General features: G+C 38.8%; 1 protein-coding gene across 6 annotated transcripts; it reads left to right on the top strand.

Moving 5' to 3' along the window:
• Positions 1 to 474: 474 nt before the first annotated feature.
• exoc1 (exocyst complex component 1) lies at positions 475 to 18,949 on the top strand. Of its 6 annotated transcripts, XM_053242241.1 has the most exons (21): positions 475 to 653; positions 2,126 to 2,257; positions 2,444 to 2,574; positions 4,634 to 4,793; positions 5,594 to 5,781; positions 5,868 to 6,095; positions 6,452 to 6,584; positions 6,894 to 7,003; positions 7,184 to 7,252; positions 10,191 to 10,340; positions 10,545 to 10,653; positions 12,849 to 12,893; positions 13,186 to 13,227; positions 13,602 to 13,765; positions 14,584 to 14,685; positions 14,781 to 14,857; positions 15,113 to 15,341; positions 15,631 to 15,814; positions 16,067 to 16,266; positions 16,486 to 16,680; positions 18,417 to 18,949. In XM_053242241.1, exons 2-21 carry the CDS (start codon positions 2,134 to 2,136, stop codon positions 18,567 to 18,569), a joined length of 2,793 nt encoding a protein of 930 aa, XP_053098216.1. In that variant the 5' UTR covers positions 475 to 653; positions 2,126 to 2,133; the 3' UTR covers positions 18,570 to 18,949. The 6 variants fall into 6 exon arrangements, with proteins under 6 accessions (XP_053098216.1, XP_053098217.1, XP_034169399.1 ...); XM_053242242.1 differs by lacking the exon at positions 7,184 to 7,252; XM_034313508.2 differs by lacking the exon at positions 13,186 to 13,227.
• Positions 18,950 to 19,137: the final 188 nt, after the last annotated feature.

Here is a 19,137-nt window from a genome sequence, read left to right as displayed (position 1 = left end):
TGTAAATATAAATGGTAAAAAAGCAAAAAAAAAAAAAATTAAAAAAAAAATAAATTAAAAGTTGTAATTGTTGGACAGTACAGTGTGATTATTTGCGTTACCTTAGCCTTCCTGTCAGCTCGAACCAGTCAGGCTGTCCTCCTCTGACCTCTCTCTCATCAGCCAGGAGTATTCTGGATGTTTTTTGTTTTTCGCACCATTCTGTATAAACACTAAAGACTGTTCTGTGATTTCTAAATCACTCAGACCAGATCATCTGTCTCAACAACCGTGCCGAGTCTCTTCAGATAATGTTCTTGTGAACATTATCTGAAGCTCTTGCTGCATCTGCATGATGTTATATTATGCCAGATGATCAGCTGATGGGATAAGTGCACGGATGAGCAGGTGTGGAGGTGTTCCTAATAAACTGGCAGGATGTCTGATGCTCTGATGAGCATTACTGATCCGAGCCGGTAGGAGGCGCTGAACCAGGAAGCCAGGAAAGTGAGGTCTGACCGGAAGTCGAGCTGTTGTGGTGCACAGTGTTTGAGCTGTGTCTCTTAAACAGATATTAGTTTCATTGGAAACAGTTATAAATGCGTATATATAAATAGAGAAGTAGTAATTAAAGCAGAAAGCTTGCAGTTCAGCAGTATTTCAGCTGGTTTGAGGTAAGCTAGCTGAACTGGTCTTTTCCATATCCGGTGTTGCTAAATGTCAGCCTGACTAGGCGGTTGTGTTTAATCGTGTTATTGCTATTGCTAAGTGTAAAGGCTCCTGTCAGTGTGTGTGCCAGTGTGTGTACCAGTGTGTGTAACAGTGATACAGTGTGTGTAACAGTGTGTGTAACAGTGATACAGTGTGTAGCAGGGCAGTCACTGGCATGGTTAGCTGTGTACTTGTGACAGGTTGGTGTTTGCTCTCTTAATCCCAGCACCATGTTTATTACAGGCAGCAGTGTGTTAGTTGTTTACTGCATTGCTAAATGAAGGACAGCATCTGACAAGTTTGTCACCACTGAGTGTCTGTTGTGTTTACAAAGGAATTCAAATGAACCTCAGTCCTAATCTTCAAACAGCCATATACCTGATTCTGTAGTTCCTCTGCTTCATTCTGTCCTGACCAAGGATAAACAAACAAACAAACAAACAAACAAACAAACAGACAGACAGATGAAGGACTAAAATACTGAAAATAAGCATGGTTTTACATTATTTAAATTTCATGACTGTTCATTCATCTGATAAACATCTTTTAACCCTTTCATACAGGCGTATGGACAGTCAATTTAAGTTGCTTTTTATATTTTAGGAAAATATTTAGGAAACTGTTTGTTCTCAGTCAGCATGCGTCTGCTATATCTTTACTAACTTTCTACACAAAATATTTTTGCAACACATTAAATAACTGAATCATTTGAATTAATAACTCAGTTATTAATTCAAATTTAATTAATTCAGTTTTATATATATATATATGTATGTATATATATGTGTGTGTGTGTGTGTGTGTGTGTGTGTAGGAAAATATAAGATATAAATTACCTCCAAATTAGATTCTCTCTAATACCTGTCTTCTGCCTGTCTATCTCTACTAACTTTCTGCACAAAAAAAAAAAGTGTGGCAGAAAAAAATAAGCATTGTGCCGAAAACTTTAGATTAAAAAATAAATAAAATAAATTACCTTATTCGATCATGCAACAGTTCTAAACTGTGTAAATATTGTACAGGTCAAAAATATTGTTTTATATATTTTTTAAAATTTGTCTGTAAATTCAATAATTTGTCTGTACTAGAATTATGATATAGTATGTTCTATTATAATTATATAATTTTGTCTTTAACATAAATTATTTTAGACCTGAATTTTTTATTTATTTTTTCGTTTATTTTTTTTTTTCAGGTATTATGCTTTTTCTTTTCAAAGTCAAAATGCCATGCGATTTATTTATTTATTTTTATTTATTTATTTATTTTAACAGTAATAAAAAAACCCATAAAGAATCTGGATATGCATATAAATAATTTATACATGAAAGGGTTAAAGGAATGTTAAATGGTCTTTTTTGTCTTAACAACTTTATCCTTGGCATCTTAATGTTTCTGGGTTGAATCTACAACCTAAAAGTGTGATATTTTCCAGGAAGCAGAATGACTGCCATAAAGCATGCTCTCCAGAGGGATATTTTTACTCCCAATGATGAGCGCCTGCTCAGCATCGTCAATGTCTGCAAGGCGGGGAAGAAGAAGAAGAACTGTTTCTTGTGTGCCACAGGTAGGTCATAAAACCCCGCAGCTGTGTCTGTTCTCCTGCACTGATCTGACGTTAGCTTTGTTGTAATTATTCACGTGAGAAATGTGGCTGCAGCACAGATCACGTAATGAGTCTAAACAATGGATGCACTATAATGGCCTTGCTCTGTGATGACTGGTTAAAGTCGTTGTTCTTTTTGGTTGTTAGTGACAACGGAGCGTCCCGTGCAGGTGAAAGTGGTGAAAGTGAAGAAGTCAGATAAAGGAGATTTCTATAAGAGACAGATGGCCTGGGAGCTCCGTGACTTGTCAGAGGTTGATGCCAAAGATGCCACCAAGGTAAGCTTGAGGTGGTGGGGTGTGAGAGAATGGAAAATTTCAGGTGTGGTCTTACTGTGCGTTCAAGTCCTCCTGGAGAGTTTGTAGCAATTACGACATCAGGTGCGTTCAAGTCACTTGGAGCAAGATGGCAGTGTACCTTCTCTTAATTAACTACAAAAAATACAGCATGTTCTTTTTATTTACTCTACTTCTATAAAATGAAAAATGAAGATGAACGCTCATCAGGTGTGTTTTTTTTTTTAAATTTAGGAAGCCACTGTAATCCTTATTGTTAGATATTGTATTGTAATTGTCCAGTGCCATCATATTTTGTGCAGGCAGTTAGCTTGTTTTATTGTAAATAAAAAATCCTGAAAATGACACGTCACTGCTAAACACCTATTCAATTTCAACAAATTTAAAGTCAACTACAGATGTTGTATCCTTTGATTCCACCATGTTTTCTTACTGACACGCCACCAACTCGGAAACTCGGAGCTCAAAGAAAATCCAGAATTTCCCGAGTTTGTGGTGTGATTCATGTGCGTTCAACTCGTAAGTACGATCTTTCCGACATGACTTTTGAACTCACCATTATACCAGTTTGTATTATATGTATGCCTGCTCTTTACTTGCTATAAGTATTGCTGGTTATTCAGTGAAAATGTACTTTTTTTGTACCTTTCACGCAAGAAATTTGGTATTTATGAAAATCTCGTAAAAATCGGAAAACCTTTCCTATCCTACTCCTGCTCTTCAGTGTGTGTAAATTATGCATAGGCAAGACTAATGTGAACCTTGATATGATCAACTTCAAATCATATCATTTGCATGGATTACTGCACTTTTATATCTGGAACATACTGTCGAGTTTAAATTGCTTATTTTTATTACGTTTACAGCGCTGAGCAGACGCACTTATCCAGAGCGACTTATAGAAATGATTTGGAGTCTCTATCAAAAACACATTTTCATGCTAATTCACTAGATCAGGGACCATCAAAAACATTTAGTGAAAACCAGTCATTTTATATTATTAGCTTTAATTACAGAATATGAAAAATAAGGAAAGCGAGCCAACACAAACCCATAAATTAAGACAAATAAAATTAATATTTTAATTATGACAAAAGAAATGATACTGTATAAACAGAAGAAGAGCCGCTCTGTCTTCACAAAACCGTAAGCCGTAAACAAACGCCTCAGCTGACAGAAGATTTAGCACTCCTATGTTACAATTATTGTTAACGTTATATATTACTAAATATTGTATTGGTGTAGAAGTGAGTCAAAATAACTTCCACTTTTGTCTTTCAGCCTTTACCCTGATTGTTCAAACCCAGCTGTCTGTGCACTTGAAATTTTATGGAGTTTTGTGGGCGTCACTAAATGCAAATGAGCTGTGTCTGGAACACGCTTTACACTTTACGGGTGATCAATATGCGCACACGAGTACGAAGAAAATGACTGTTTCTGGAAAAATTTTCGTTTGGTTTGGCTTACACAAACAATTACACACAATTTTACTAAAAGATTGATAAATGAAGCCCAATGACACTAACATATTTTAGACTGTTTACTGTTTTTTTGTTTGTTTGTTTTTTTTGCTGTATGTACAAATCACGCACTACAATATTATAAATATGTGTACTTTCCAGTATGTACAGGATACAGATACCTGTTTCAGATGAAACTCTGGCCAACTCAAACACAAATGAAAATTTGCCTAGTGAAAAAGCAACTCATTTAAAAAGGGAAAGGATTAGGATTTGAGCAAACAGGATGTGATATCAGTGCATTCACTACAAAATAACACTAAGGACACTCATATTTGACTGTTTTTTTTTTTCCTCCACTCCAGAGAGGAAAATAGCAGGGTGTAAACCTGGGGTAACTAATGCTTAAGAGTAATTACACTATAGCGTATAATCATTAGGGTAGTAGTTTAATGATTATAGCAGGAAAGAGTCTTGGAAGTGGCAGTGTGTTTTCTAACCATTCCATGTTTCACATCTTTATCATTCTTAATAATTCTTCTCATAACTCACTTTTCTTATGGTCTCCCCTGCCTCTGTAGGAGAACCCAGAGTTTGACTTACACTTTGAGAAGGTGTATCGTTGGGTGGCCAGCAGCACGGCAGAGAAGAACTCCTTCATCTCCTGCATCTGGAAGCTGAACCAGCGCTACCTGAGGAAGAAAGTGGAATTCGTTAATGTCAGCCCCCAGCTGCTGGAAGGTAGAGCCTGAGTTTATGCCACTCACTACTGGTGCTGAGGAGTAATAGCATGTGCATATAGTTAAATTGGTGGTGGGATTGTGTAACTGCCAGTATGCATGTATTATAGTAACAGTATAAGCTTTGTTATGAAAAAGTTCAGTAGGTGACTAATAGGTGCATGAAATTGTAAGGTCTGTTGATGCAGCCAAAATGGACCTAGTTTACGTGATTAAACACTCTCTTTCTCTCTCCCTCTCCTCTTTCACTAAGTGGCATTATAACGCTTTATAACTTCTCTTCTGCACTCTTCTCCTTAAATCTCTCACTGGCCAGAGCTCCCTGAAGGTTGGTACAGTACCTGCTTTTCCTCTTTTGTCTCCATTCTCCATTGCCATTCATCTTTATCGTTTTCTTTTTTCCCCTCATTGAGTTGGAGCACCACCCCTGATGGTTTTTGTCTGTTTGAATTCACCTTCATATAGCAAGAGTTGTTTGACATTGATCTGTGCACAAAGAAAGCTTTTTACTGAAAGATTGTATGTGTGTATGTGTGTGTGTGTGTGTGTGTGTGTGTTTAATGTGTAGAGGTAGCAGCAGCACAATTGATTTAATGATATTTAAAAATTGTTTTCAACAATCCTGTTTTCTGGAACATCTACATTTCTACTCCAATAATAATTAAATTCTACCCAACACATTATGTGTAGTCCCTAACAGAGTGTGTGTGTGTGTGTGTGTGTGTGCGCGCCCTGTACGTGTAATAACAGTTTATTTGTAGATATCTTGTATTAGCACCCTAATACATGCCTCTTCCTCAGAGTCCGTCCCTAGCGGTGAGAGTCAGAGTGTTACCGGTGGTGATGAGGACGCTCTGGACGACTACCAAGAACTGAACACACGGGAGGAGCAGGACATTGAGAACATGATGAAGGTGTGTGAGTACGCCATCTCCAATGCCGAGGCCTTCGCTGAGAAACTTTCCCGAGAGCTGCAGGTCCTGGATGGGGTGAGTACCTGGAGGCTTTTTTTTTTTTTTTTTTTGGCACATTTCCTATTCATTCTTTGTTGTTAACTGTTTCTCCACCCATCCAGGAAAACATCCAGTCAATCATGGCGTCAGAGAAGCAGGTGAACATCCTGATGCAGCTGCTGGATGAGGCGCTGGCTGAGGTGGATGCTATCGAGGGAAAGCTGCTGAGCTATGAGGAAATGCTGCAGAGCGTCAAGGAGCAAATGGACCAGATCTCTCAGAGCAACCGACTCATTCAGATCAGCAAAACCAACAACGGAAAGCTTCTTGATGAGATCCAGTTTCTGGTGGTGAGGAGCCATGGGAGCTGTGCTGTTGGGGGTGGTGTGGATGATGGATGGATGGATGGATGATGGTGTACAGACACTATCCTTGTTTCAGCAGTCAAATCACAGTGCAACACAAAAGATCAGTACATTAAGCATCAGGCAAATGAAGATAAATTATAAGTATAACATGATGGTTTTGAAACAGTAAACATGTTTAAATTTAAATTGTGTTCATTACAGATATTTGACACAATAAACGCAATAGATATTTGCTAATGCGCCAGTATTTGAGACCATGTTTAATGTCGGAGCTGGGATGGATCTAGGCAGTCTCAGGGAAAACTAAAGACTCTGTTTATGACTCTTTGTCTTTACAGAACTATATGGATCTGTCTAAAGGGCATATCAGAGCTCTACAGGAGGGAGACCTGTCTTCTCCTAAAGGTATCGAGGCCTGCATTAATGCCTCCGAGGCTCTGCTGCAGTGTATGAACGTTGCACTCCGACCAGGTGTGTGTGGAACATCTACAGTACTACAACAGAAATATTCCATATTAACATATATACATATATATATATATATATATATATATATATATATATATACATATATATTGTAAATGAACGTTTTGACACCGTGTAAGTTCAGTGACATGCCGTCTTGCATGTGCATGTCTGAAAGCAATGGCCAGAGTAATTGTGGATGAGCATACATAACATGTAACATGCTAGGGTTTAAACTTAGGCTATGGTTTCAAAGCTCTGTGATGACTCTGTGATCTCTGTGTGTGTGTGTGTGTGTGCGTGTGCGTGTGTCAGGTCATGATAAGCTGTTGGCCGTGAAGCAGCAGCAGCTTCTGTTTGCTGAGCTCAGAGACAATTTTGCCCGTCGCCTCACCAACCACCTCAACAATGTGTTTGTGCACCAGGTAACGGTCACTGTGCACACATTTCTTAATTCTTTTGCTTAATTAAGCCCTGTTCATTTTCCTTTTTTTCCCCTAGTCTGTGACTGTTTTCCTATTCTGATTGATCTTCTTCGTTCTGTGACCAGTCTGCTGCTGTTCTGAACTGTTCTGTCTCTCTGTGCCACCTCGCTTCACTCTTAGTTCAACCACTTCAGTCACTTCAAAATGACCATTCCTCAATTCTATAGGTCGTCCTGTCTGTCACTCCCTGTGAGTACACACTCCCCCCTGTTTGACCCGCCCACTCTAACCGAACTTGTGATCTTCACTGCCTCCACTAACATCCATCGAATGTCCTTGCTTCCACAGAAGCATGTGTGTGGTGTCTTATTCATCTCAGGATGTCTACAAGCCCATGAACTCACCAGTACCACCAGCAGGCTCTGTCTGAATTTAATGTTCTCTCTCACACCACCTAGAGGTGTGGAGAAAATAAAAACACTGCATTGTTTTGTTCAGTGAGAACTGCTACTTATGCTTCCTGGTTATGTGTAGTGAAATAGTTTGGAAGAGTATTTAAAATATATATACATATAAACTGCATGCTATAACTGTGGGCCATATTCAGAGTTGGTGACTTCGGTAACTTAAGTTCAAAATATACACAGAGAAAGATAAACGTATCCAGAGTAGTGCTATGTAGGTGCATGGGTTGATTTTGTGAGCATTCAGATTATTGAAATAACCTTTTTATGCCTCTGGGATTGTCAGGTTTTTCTTAAGAATCGACCTTAGGGTAGGATTTTATTAAAATGTAAAAAAGTACTTGCCTTTAAGCCTGAAACAAAATACTAACTGATATAACAGAAAAAAATGAGTGAAACAAAATGTAGGAGAACTGATCAAGTTGATCAGATTTTTTTGTGATCAGCTGGAATATGGTGTAGCAAGAGAAAAAAATAAAGTTTAGACTAACAGTATTACATGAAAATGTAAAAAACAAATATATAAATAAACAGGTATTAGTAACATAATGTGTTGTAAATATGTTGAGGTCGACTGTCTGGAATCCCCCAACTTTAAGTGCCTAACAGACTTAATATGTCCAGCAGATCCTACTACTTATAGAAGCAGAAAGTGAATGAATTGAAGCATTGTGAATTCCAGTAAACACTCATGTTCTCTCAAAATAACTGCTTATGCTCAAGAATTTCAAATAATTTCCAAAAGTATAAACAAATTAGTCATTTAAACCTCCCTCCATAACTCTGGCCAGGATAAAGCAGTTACTGAACATGAATGAATGAACACAGTAAATACAGTGGGTTTGGAAATCATTCAGACCCCTGTAGTTTCTGTACACTTTTATTGTGTTATATATTTAATTTAAAATGGAATATATTTCCATTTTTCTCCATTGGCCTACACACAGTAAACCATAATGACAAAGCAAAAACAAGTTTTTAGAATTTTTAAAAAAAATTATTAAAAATAATTAAAAGTCAAAAACTGAAATTTCTGATTTAGGTAAGCATTTAGATCCTTTATTTAGTACGTTTTTAAATCATCTTTGGCACAAGTTACCGTATTGAATCTTGGGAAAGTCTCTACAAGCTTTGCACACATGCATTTTTCTCCCATTCTTCCTGGCTGAACCTTTCAAGCTCTGTCAGATTTGATAGTGTTGGTGAACTGCCATCTTCAGGTCTTTCCACAGATGGTCTGTGAAGTCACTCAAAGAGACTTGTCCCGAAGCCACTCCAGTGTTGTTTTTTTGGCTGTAAGTCAGCATGGGCATGCTTCTCAGTGGCAGAGATGGGGAGACTGGCCAGAATTGAGAAAAGGTAGAATGCAGCCAAATACAGAAGGGGAAAAGAAAACAGAGGTTAAGAACCTCTCTGTATTTGGCTGCTTTCTACCTTCTCTCAATTCTGGCCAGTCTCCCCATCCCTGCCACTGAAAGCACCCCCACTGTATGATGCTGCCACCACCATGCTTCACCGTAGGAATGCTATTAGCCAGTTTATGAATAGTACTTGGTTTTCGTCAGATGTAGCACTTGGAGTTCAGCCCAAAAATTTCCATTTTTGTTTCATCAGACCAATCTTTTCCTCAAGCTCTCAGAGTCAGTTAAGTGCCTGCCATATGCCTTCTACTCAGGAGTGGCTCCTGTCTAGCCACTCTACCATAAAGACCTGATTGATGGAGCATTTCTGAGATGGTTGTCCTTCCAGCAGAAGTCCTCTCTCCAGACTCTACAAAGGGCTTCTGAACTGTTAGTGTGGCCATTTTTTTCCTTGGTCACGTCCCTTAGCAAAGCCCTTCTAGCCCAGTTACTGAGTTTGGCCAGACTAGGGAGAGTCCTGGTGGTTCCACACTTTTTCCATTTTACACTGATGGAGCCCACCATTCTATAAAATCTGTAATACAGTAAAGTGTTTTTTACTTTGAAATTGAAGGGTTCTGAATACTTTCCAAACCCACTGTACATCATGCAGTGCTGCACAATCACACTATAAGCTCTCGTGTTAATAAACATTGCCTTTCTTTGTGGCCTTGCTTCCTTTGTGAGCTTAAAATTTGACAGCCCACTCGCACCTACATGAAAGAATAAAACGCCCGCACTCACGACTTGTTTGTTGGGTCACGTGGGATCCCAGTCCTGATACACACCTCTATTTTGACCATAAAAAAGGTCACCCCACACACACACCTTGTGCCACTGTCCAAGCAGCAGTTTGTTTTGAGGTCCTACTACTGATGGGCACATTTTGATATTAATTCACACTTCACTCAATTCTGAATATGGCCCGGTAGCTGCTGGATGTGCAGTAGAGACAGAGGTTGGAAGTGTTGGTGTGGGGTAAGAAAGTCAGAAAGCACGCTGTTCGATATGAGAAAGAGAAGCATGTGTGCCAGTGTCAGGAGAGTAGCTCTGATTCCCTTACAAGGATGAAACACTGACTGTAAGGGAATGTTAGTTCAGACTAACTGCCTGTGTTTTTAGATCATCATAAGATCATCCCTGTAGGTTTGCTTGTTGCTATTAACGAATTATTTCTTACAGTGATGTCTTCAGACGCTCTGTTTTAGTGTGTATGCTCTTCTTAGAGGTGCTTTGCCGTGTCAGTGCTTGTACAATGCACTTATGTTTTTTTGTTTTGTTTTGTTTTTTAAACGTTGTGTGTGTGTATCTGTATGTGTGTAGGGTCATGATCAGAGCTCGACGCTGTCTCAGCACACAGCAGAGCTGACCCTGCCCAAGCACAGCCCACTACACAGAGACCTGCTCAGATATGCTAAACTGATGGAGTGGCTGAAGAACACGCAGAGAGAGAAGTACGACGGCCTGTCCAGGGTGAGCATTCTTCATCACCTGCATCATCACCATCATCATCATCGTAATCATCCTAAGCATCAGAACATCCCTGAGATTGAGACATTCTCATAGTTGTGGAGAAATCCATGTTATCACTTTATCACCATGCACATTTTTGGAATAACATTTCTAGTAAGAGTAAACTAAGCATCTTCTGTCTCGCCCCCTTCTTATTTATCTTAGACCTATGTGGACTACATGACTAGACTGTACGAGAGAGAAATCAAAGACTTCTTTGAGGTTGCAAAAATCAAAATGGCTGGAACCACCAAAGAAGGGAAGGGAAAGTTTGGTAAGATTTGTGTCTATTCTTAGTGTTTATTTGTGTATTTTCCTCATTATGCAAATTCTGCATTGTCAACTTTGTGCTCAGTGTTCGTCCTGTGTTTGCACCGACCTTTTGCTTGCATTCGTGCATCTGTCTGACTCTAATGTGATACAGAAGATAGAGTTGTCATTGCTTGCTCTAATGTTGCTCTTAATGAAAAAACACACTTTAGTTTGTTGACGTCAAAAGCATTAGTGTCATACTGGACAGACCATCTGAATTGCTAACGACTCATTATGAGTCTTGGAGTAAACATTTGGGAGGTTACACTGTCTGGTGTGCCTTAAAATGCCTAAAATCACAACGCTTAACATCTCTTAAGCATACCAGATTATTTTAGCTTAATTTGTTATGTAATAATACAATGATTATATTTATCTACATCTACTCAGTTGAAGGTTTGGTGGTGCAAGTGGCTTAATTATAATTATGAATATTATTTGAATTTAGGGCTGCAAATAACAAGTATTTTGATTTTCAAATAATCTTTGGATTTTTCTTTTTCAATTAATTGATTAGTTGGATTGTTTTTAAAATACATGAAATACCAATGCTTGCACAATGGCGACTTGACAGACAACATTTATTAAAAATATACAGTACTGTGCAAAAGTCTTAGGCACCCTATTTTTTTTTGGTACAAACTTTGTTATAGATTTGTAAAAACATTTTAGATTCCAAACATTAGTTTTCCAGCACAAAATTAAATGTTACAGAAAAATGTTTGTATGTCAGTAAAGGAAGCAGCATATTACATAAGAGACACTTTTCAGACCAAAAAAAAAAAACAGAATGAAGGCTGCTGGGTTTCGCTGCAAAAATAAGAAGCAAGTCGACAGTCAAAGTCTCCAGAAGAACTGTGACTGCTTCTGCAAGATGCTCAGTAACACTTACAGCTCATTTCCTTATAAAACTGCACACACTGTACCTGAGACTACTATTTTTTTTTCTTTAAAGCGAGGGATCGTCACACCAAATACTGACTTTGTTTCATTTATTACTGTTTACTGCTCTTTATAGTGTTTTTTTAAATGTAGAACCATGTAGTTTCGTTATTTTTGAAGGCATCTTTGCTCTACAGCATTTCTTTGCATGTGCCTAAGACTTTTGCACAGTACTGTATGTTGTTTCATTTTCTTAGCATACACAATATATATTTTTAATATATACACATAATATATATTGTGTATGCTAAGAAGATGAAGCAATGTAGCAAATTTCTAGCTACTTACAAGCCATTTCATTCAAATAGCGTCACTACTCGTTGCCCAACACTGCATAATGCACATGCTTCATGACACAAGTTGTGTTTTGAACTGAGATAATATTCATCTCGTAGGCCAATCAATTGTTTGAGACCATGTTCTGTCATTTTCAAACCAGCCCGTTGTTTTTTGGCCAAAGTAATACGAGATAATGTTCTGTGATAGAGCAGGAGGAAAGATCGATAAGTTTGGCCATAAATGAAACCTGGATAAACTAGGACAACTCAATACACAACGGTTCATAAGCATGATTCAAGCACATCACGCTTCCACTGTTTCTCACAAATGACTGATTACAAATCAAAATATTACTCACATTAAAACACAAGTGATGTCATGAGGCTAACAGCGTAGTGTAATGTAAAATGTTTCCATACTATAGAGGACTGTTTTCACTGTCGTAACATGCACCGCCATTTCCATCAAATGTGTTTTCTAATAATTGAAGTGATATTGTGCACGACAGTGTGCTTCATGACTCAGTTCAACTAATCGATAATAATTATCTACAATGAACTAAACTAATTTTATTATCAAATTTTATTGATTTTGTTTATTAGTTGTTGCAGTCCTGTTTGCTGTTCTAATATCTGTGTAGTAAAAAAGACACTTAGGCCTCTAATAAAGCTTTAGCTTGTAATTAGTACAATGCTGACCATCAGATGGAGATGACTTGACTCTATCCCATTGTTCTCTGTTGTGTGGAAAACAAAATGCTGGTGAATTTTGTTTTCAAGCAGCCACTGGGCTTGTAAAGCCGACTCAGACACTGGAGCGCATGTCACTGTGTATATCTCTGACCTCATGTCTAACCCCTAACCCCTGAGTCCCACTGCATGTCATGAGCCTAACGTGTCTCTGTCTCTGATGCCTGCCTTTCTAACTGGCCTGCAGCCACACTTCCTCGGAAAGAGAGCGCTCTCAAACAGGAGACGGAAAGTAAGTACCACGCAGCACGCATCTTTCAACGCTTCATTTTCTCTAAGTGCCACAGTGCACCTCATATACTTACCCAAACACACAGGTTTACATGCATATGAACATTTTCATATCACTCTCAACAACTCATGCTTGTCACACATATGTATGCGTATGTGTCTTTCGCTAGACATTTGTTTGCAGAGCTTTACACGTGTCTTTGATGGTCAGACTAACCTCAAACGTTTTGTTTGTTACAAGCTTTTCGTGGCGTCATTTCACTTAAGACTGAGGTCTGATTTGTACGTTTCAGGGAACTGTGAGCACATGGAGGCATCTACATCATTCCTGGCCAGTCAATATACATTAATAGGGATGAAAATCACATGTAGTTAAAAAAAAAAAAAATAATTAAATAAAAAATAGACTTGGAAGCTGGAAAACGTATTTCGGACTAAATAAAACTTTAACTGTAATCTGCATGCTATATTCTGAATATGGTTATTGTCTTTGGAATAGTGATATACGTATAGCCAGAGTTGTAAATAAGATAATAGCGTAAATACGTAAGATAAGTAAGGCAGTATAGGCCATCGTTTGCGATTAGCTGTAGTACTTGTGCTGTATCAGTGTACGTCTCTCTCTCTCTCTCTCTCTCTCTCTCTCTCTCTCTCTCTCTCTCTCTCTCTCTCTCTCTCTGAGTGTCTGTCTTCTCTGGGACTCTCTCAGGTCTTCATGGGAGTTCAGGGAAGCTCACTGGCTCCACCTCCAGTCTCAACAAGTTGGCTGTCAGCAGTTCCAACAGCCGTCGCTCACAATCCTCGTCTCTGCTGGACATGGGCAACATGTCCGCCTCTGACCTGGACGTGGCTGACAGGACCAAGTTTGACAAGGCAAGGACCGAAATTCTGTTATAGTCTGTGTTAAGGTATAGGTTAGATAAGACAGGTTATAGTCTGTCTTAAATCTGATTGGTCAGTACAACCATGAGTAGTGTTGACGTCAGCGCAAATCACAGGTTTATATGAACGTACTCACTATAATATATTATCATTTCTATAGTAACGATTCATTCACATTGACTTGGATAGTGGACGCTCCACATAATTTAACCCTAAACAAAGAAAAATGTATAATAGGAGAAGCTTTATGTAAGGAGATGTTTATTTAACAATGGAAGGAGCCTCTGGTGTCGAAAGTTTTCCACTGAAGGAGTGTGTTAAGGACTGAGAACGTTGCCCTTTCAGGTTTCTCTGAAAACATGAAAAGCTGTTTATATTGTCTTACTAACATCAAGGAAAAAAAAAAAAAAAAGAGAGAGAGAGAGAGGTTATGTTATAACGGCTGCTATAATGTAAGTGATAACAGGACCTAACTTTTCTGATGTGCTGTATTAGAAAATAATCAACTTTGTAGTGGTGAAAGTAACTCCCCTTTGGAGTCAGGCCACATCCCACCAACCCATCGCTGATGATTTTCCTATAAGAGCATGCTCCGTTGTGTTTTCTTTCTTACTTAATTAATTCCGTAGATAATATGTCCGGGAATGACTAACATTACCTCTTACAGCAATACCTTTCAGAATAAATACAGTTGTTTTGGAGTCATTGTGATCCTTTACATATTTGCTTTGGACTTTGGAGTATTTTATTGTATTTATCTGAACATATAAGTGTTTAAGGTGGAATTTTATTTGTGTTTGTGTATGTAGATCTTCGAGCAGGTCCTCAGTGAGTTGGAGCCTCTGTGTCTGGCTGAACAGGATTTCATCAGCAAGTTCTTTAAACTGCAGCATCAGCCAGCGCCAGCTCAGGTTTGTGTGTGTGTGTGTGTGTGTGTGTGTGTGTGTGTGTCTTTTTGGTGACTTAAATCTGATATTATACCGATATTATGATGGATGTTCATTAGGGAGAAACCATGGATGACATGGATGGAATGCTCCAGTCCAGACCAGCCAGTGAGCACAGACACTCCATATCATCAGAGTAAGTGAACACTCATATCTCCGCACTCATACACTACGTCATCATGGAAGAGATTGTCAGTCCATGTTTAGCCAACAAGTTCCATTAATGCCAGGAACTAATTTTCTGATTCTTGTTTTTACCCAGTTTTAGTCTTTGTGTCATCTAGCCCCATATTCATGTCTTTATTTGACTGTAATATTTGGCTTTTATTTTCTTTTCCCCTTCATGTGAAATTATTCACCATCCCACTTTCCTTCTTCGGCTCTCTCTCAGCAAGGATATGGTGCGGCAGATGATGAATAAGATCTTCCACAGCATCGAGACGGAACTTAACAGTCTGATCGCGCTTGGCGATAAAATCGACAGCTTCAACTCACTCTACATGCTGGTGAAGATGAGCCATCACGTGTGGACGGCTGAGAACGTGGACCCTGCGTCTTTCCTCAGCACCACACTGGGCAACGTGCTGGTCACCGTCAAGAGGAACTTCGACAAGTGTATTGTGAGTCGAGGGTCACAGGAAGCTTAGACAGCTACCAGTGCTATAGTAATTGGAATACTGGAATAATTAGAGAATATAGAATAAAGTAACCACTCTCTGTTAATGCCAGGAAAATAGTTATATTTTCTCTCAGAACTATTGGTCATTATCTTCTCACACCTTATGAAGCTTTCTTACAGTCAGCTACAGAATTACTGGCACCCTTGAAAAAGCTGGGTTTAAAAATAACATAAAGTCGAAGTTACTGTGCTGCTGATTTTCACATTTGCGTATATATTTTTGCCCTTAGTCTGGTCAGATCAGGCAGATGGAGGAGGTAAAGATCTCTAAGAAGAGCAAAGTGGGGATCTTGTCCTTCGTCACAGTCTTTGAGGAATTTGCTGAACTGGCTGAGACCATTTTCCGTAACGCAGAGCGACGAGGTGACCTGGATAAAGCGTATGTCAAACTCATCAGAGCTGTCTTCATAAACGGTGAGATTCTTAGCTTAGTCAGATTGTTCATCACTGTTCAATGGATATATTGACTGGCTGTTAATAATTGGAGAAATTTGATTGATTTGTAGGATAGACTTGCTTTTCGCCAAAAAAAAATCACTTACTTACATTTAAGTGGTTTATGGTAGTCTGTAAGATTGCTCTGATCGGAAATATCTGTAATTCATCAGACGAATATTAATAAATGATTAGCTGCTGATTAGTGTGTCTGTGTCTGACTGGGAGCAGTGGAGAAAGTGGCCAATGAGAGTCAGAAAACCCCCCGCGATGTTGTGATGATGGAGAACTTCCACCACATATTCTCCACTCTGTCACGCCTCAAGATCTCGTGTCTGGAGACGGAGAGAAAGGAAGCCAAGCAGAAATACACAGACCATCTCCAGTATTATGTTATTAACTCGCTGGGTCAGCCACTGGAAAAACTCAATGTAAGGAGCAGAGATTTACACAAATTCTTCTTTCTAAACCACTAAAATGACTATTAGCAAATAAGAGCTGGAATAGTTAGTGTGATCTCAGTTGTTCTGAATTTTCATTTCTGTTTTGTCTGTTTGTGTAAGAGAGCGAGATGTAGAAAACAGCATACATGTATTCACTTTGTGTGTGTGTGTGTGTGTGTGTGTGTGTGTGTGTGTGTGTGTGTGTAGCACTTCTTTGAGGGGGTGGAGGCGCGCGTGGCTCAGGGTGTGAGGGAAGAGGAGGTGAGCTACCAGCTGGCTTTCAACAAACAGGAGCTCAGGAAGGTGATTAAAGAATACCCAGGAAAAGAGGTGAAGAAAGGCCTGGACAATCTCTACAAGAAAGTGGACAAGCACCTGTGTGAGGAAGAAAGTCTTCTACAAGTGAGTGATCCGAATCCATTTCAGTTTGGCCCAGGAAACATTTTATTTATCTTTTATACTCCATTAGCTGATTAGGGCTCAAGCACCAAGGGTGTAAAGAATCCTGTTGTACTTATTAATTATTATTATTGTTATTATTATTATTCCTTTCTTTTTGATGGAGGAAGAGTCACACAGACACGTCATTAGTGATTTATTGTCATAGCGCCACCGCTTGGCTTATATGCCAAACTTTTTCGTACTCCTCTTCCCTAGAGCGTTCATCAGATTCACACCAAGTTTTGTCAGGATGATGTCAGAATATCCATAATGCTAAACTGCAAAGGTATTTGCAAAGTCTCAAAATATGTTTTGAGATATTAATTAATCAATTAACATGTCACGCCACACAAACAGGAAGTGTCGCATAATTCCACTGTACATCCTGCACATGCCAATACTGATTCACTGTCATAGTGCCACCAGCTGGCAACAGGACGCGAGGCTTCTTTACACCTTCTTTATATTTTTCTTTCTGCACGGTTCATCAGAAACATCATCTGCCCACATGTTTCGCTGCATGTTCATGATGCTACTGTATATTGAGAAGATGATGTTAGTATCTTGAATGGCTTTGCCAAGCTGAAGCAATTAATTAACATGTCATGACACTCAACCTGGACGTGCTGTGTAATTTCACTTATGAGTGACTCAAAATTCACGTGTGTTCAGTGATGCGGCGTAATAACATCCACATGGCAATGCTGGCTCTTGAACTATGATAAGGATATGGGAAGCGGAGGTGCTGAGGGTGCTGCAGGATTCCTTTAACTGCAAATAATAATAAATAGATAAACAAATGCTAAAACAACTTTAAAGCTGAATATTTTAAGTAGTTTTTGAGCTTGTATATCAGAGATAGCGTTCCTCTTATACCACAGCAATGTGCCAGTGATTCAAATTTTAATTTATTAATGAACGACTCATCACGCTTTTTAACTGTTCAGAGTTATATTTAAAGTTGAATGTCTGCGAGATTTGAGTCTTCAGGACCGAGACGTTTGTGCTTTCCAGTTTCTCAAGCTGTGTATTTATTAACGTAAAGATAGAGGAGAAAAAGAAGCAGGTGAGGGAACTACTGTTTAGAGCTGCTGTAATGTAAGTGATAACAGGAACTAACTCTCTAACACTGACACCTGAGACGCCTTCCATAAGAGTTACGTCTCCTAACAGAAAACTTCGTCATACCAGTGACTGTATGCTTTTCTTATATAACAACAGGTTTTTAATGTTTATTAGTCTTACATTATGTGGAGCGTCCACTGTACAAATCCCTGTGTATGAGCCGTTACTATAGAAACAATAACATATTAGAAGGAGCACATTAATATAAACCTATCATTCATGTTATAGTCATAAATATTCAATAATCCATGCTGCTGTAGTTAATTCAGCTGCTGTTTGGTATAATTATTATAAACACATATTCTCGGTTAAAAGAAACTTTTTTTTTGACTGTCCTTGGGGTGTGACAGCATAGCGCTTGCCACATGTGCTGCCCCGACGTAAAATGCCTTCCCACGTCCCTGCCTTTGGTGCTTGGGCCCATAAATTGCTGCTTGCAGGCCTAAATTTATAATTATGCTGCAGCTTTTTTAATAGGATGAAGATGAAATCAGCGTCTTGCCTGATAATGGTTTTGGGGGCAGAAAACAAACCACTGATGATGTGTTTCCATATAAATTTCATTTGACTAGGTGGTGTGGCACTCCATGCAGGACGAGTTCATCCGGCAGTACAAGCACTTTGAGGGGCTGATAAACCGCTGCTATCCCGGCTCAGGCATCACCATGGACTTCACCATACAGGACATGCTGGAGTACTTCTCCAGTATCGCCCAGTCCCACTAGAACTGGAAAAAAAGTGAGAGAGGAAGAGGTGTGTGTGTGTGTGTGTGTGTGTGTGTGTAAAACTGTTGAGGGATCGAATACAATGTTAGCATTATGAAAGGATATGCAGTGGAGCCTAACCTGTGTACATACACAAACACTAAAATCATTTTTGTCAGTGAAATGTATTCAGCAGCTTTTTTTGTTTGTTTGTTTGTTTGTTTGTTCAAATCTCTGATTAAATCACGGCATAAACACTGGACCCTCCAGTAAATGTATAATATATAATCAGCCTTTTATTTTTTTTTTTGAGAAGTCACTCACATTTAAATCCACATTAAATCTGTGTTAATCTCCTTAACTGATGCCAAATGTTAGTAATAAAAAAAACTCCACATGTATTTGTGTATTTGTGGAATTATTTAAATACTGTTTTTACTTTTCTGTTCAGTTTGAGAGAGTAAATGCACAGTTCAATGCCCAGCCCACCGTCACAAATATCCGCCCTCAGGATCCCTGGTGGCCTGCAGAGTGTCTATAAAATCATAAACAGTCTTTGTGTTTTCTCAGCCACTTGGTACACTTGTGC

Source organism: Pangasianodon hypophthalmus, chromosome 19 (genome assembly GCF_027358585.1).
Source record: "Pangasianodon hypophthalmus isolate fPanHyp1 chromosome 19, fPanHyp1.pri, whole genome shotgun sequence".
Classification (NCBI taxonomy): Eukaryota; Metazoa; Chordata; class Actinopteri; order Siluriformes; family Pangasiidae; genus Pangasianodon; species Pangasianodon hypophthalmus.
Note: the sequence above shows the minus strand (reverse complement) of the source record. Positions and strands in the feature narration are given on the sequence as shown.

What these genes read in the sequence shown, in the direction of transcription:
- exoc1 (XM_053242241.1), top strand. Translation starts at nt 2,134, where the DNA reads ATGACTGCCATAAAGCATGCTCTCCAGAGGGATATTTTTACTCCCAAT. An exon ending in ATGCCAAAGATGCCACCAAG is followed by an intron (nt 2,575 to 4,633) that starts GTAAGCTTGAGG and finishes CTGCCTCTGTAG; the next exon opens with GAGAACCCAGAGTTTGACTT. An exon ending in ATGAGATCCAGTTTCTGGTG is followed by an intron (nt 6,096 to 6,451) that starts GTGAGGAGCCAT and finishes TTGTCTTTACAG; the next exon opens with AACTATATGGATCTGTCTAA.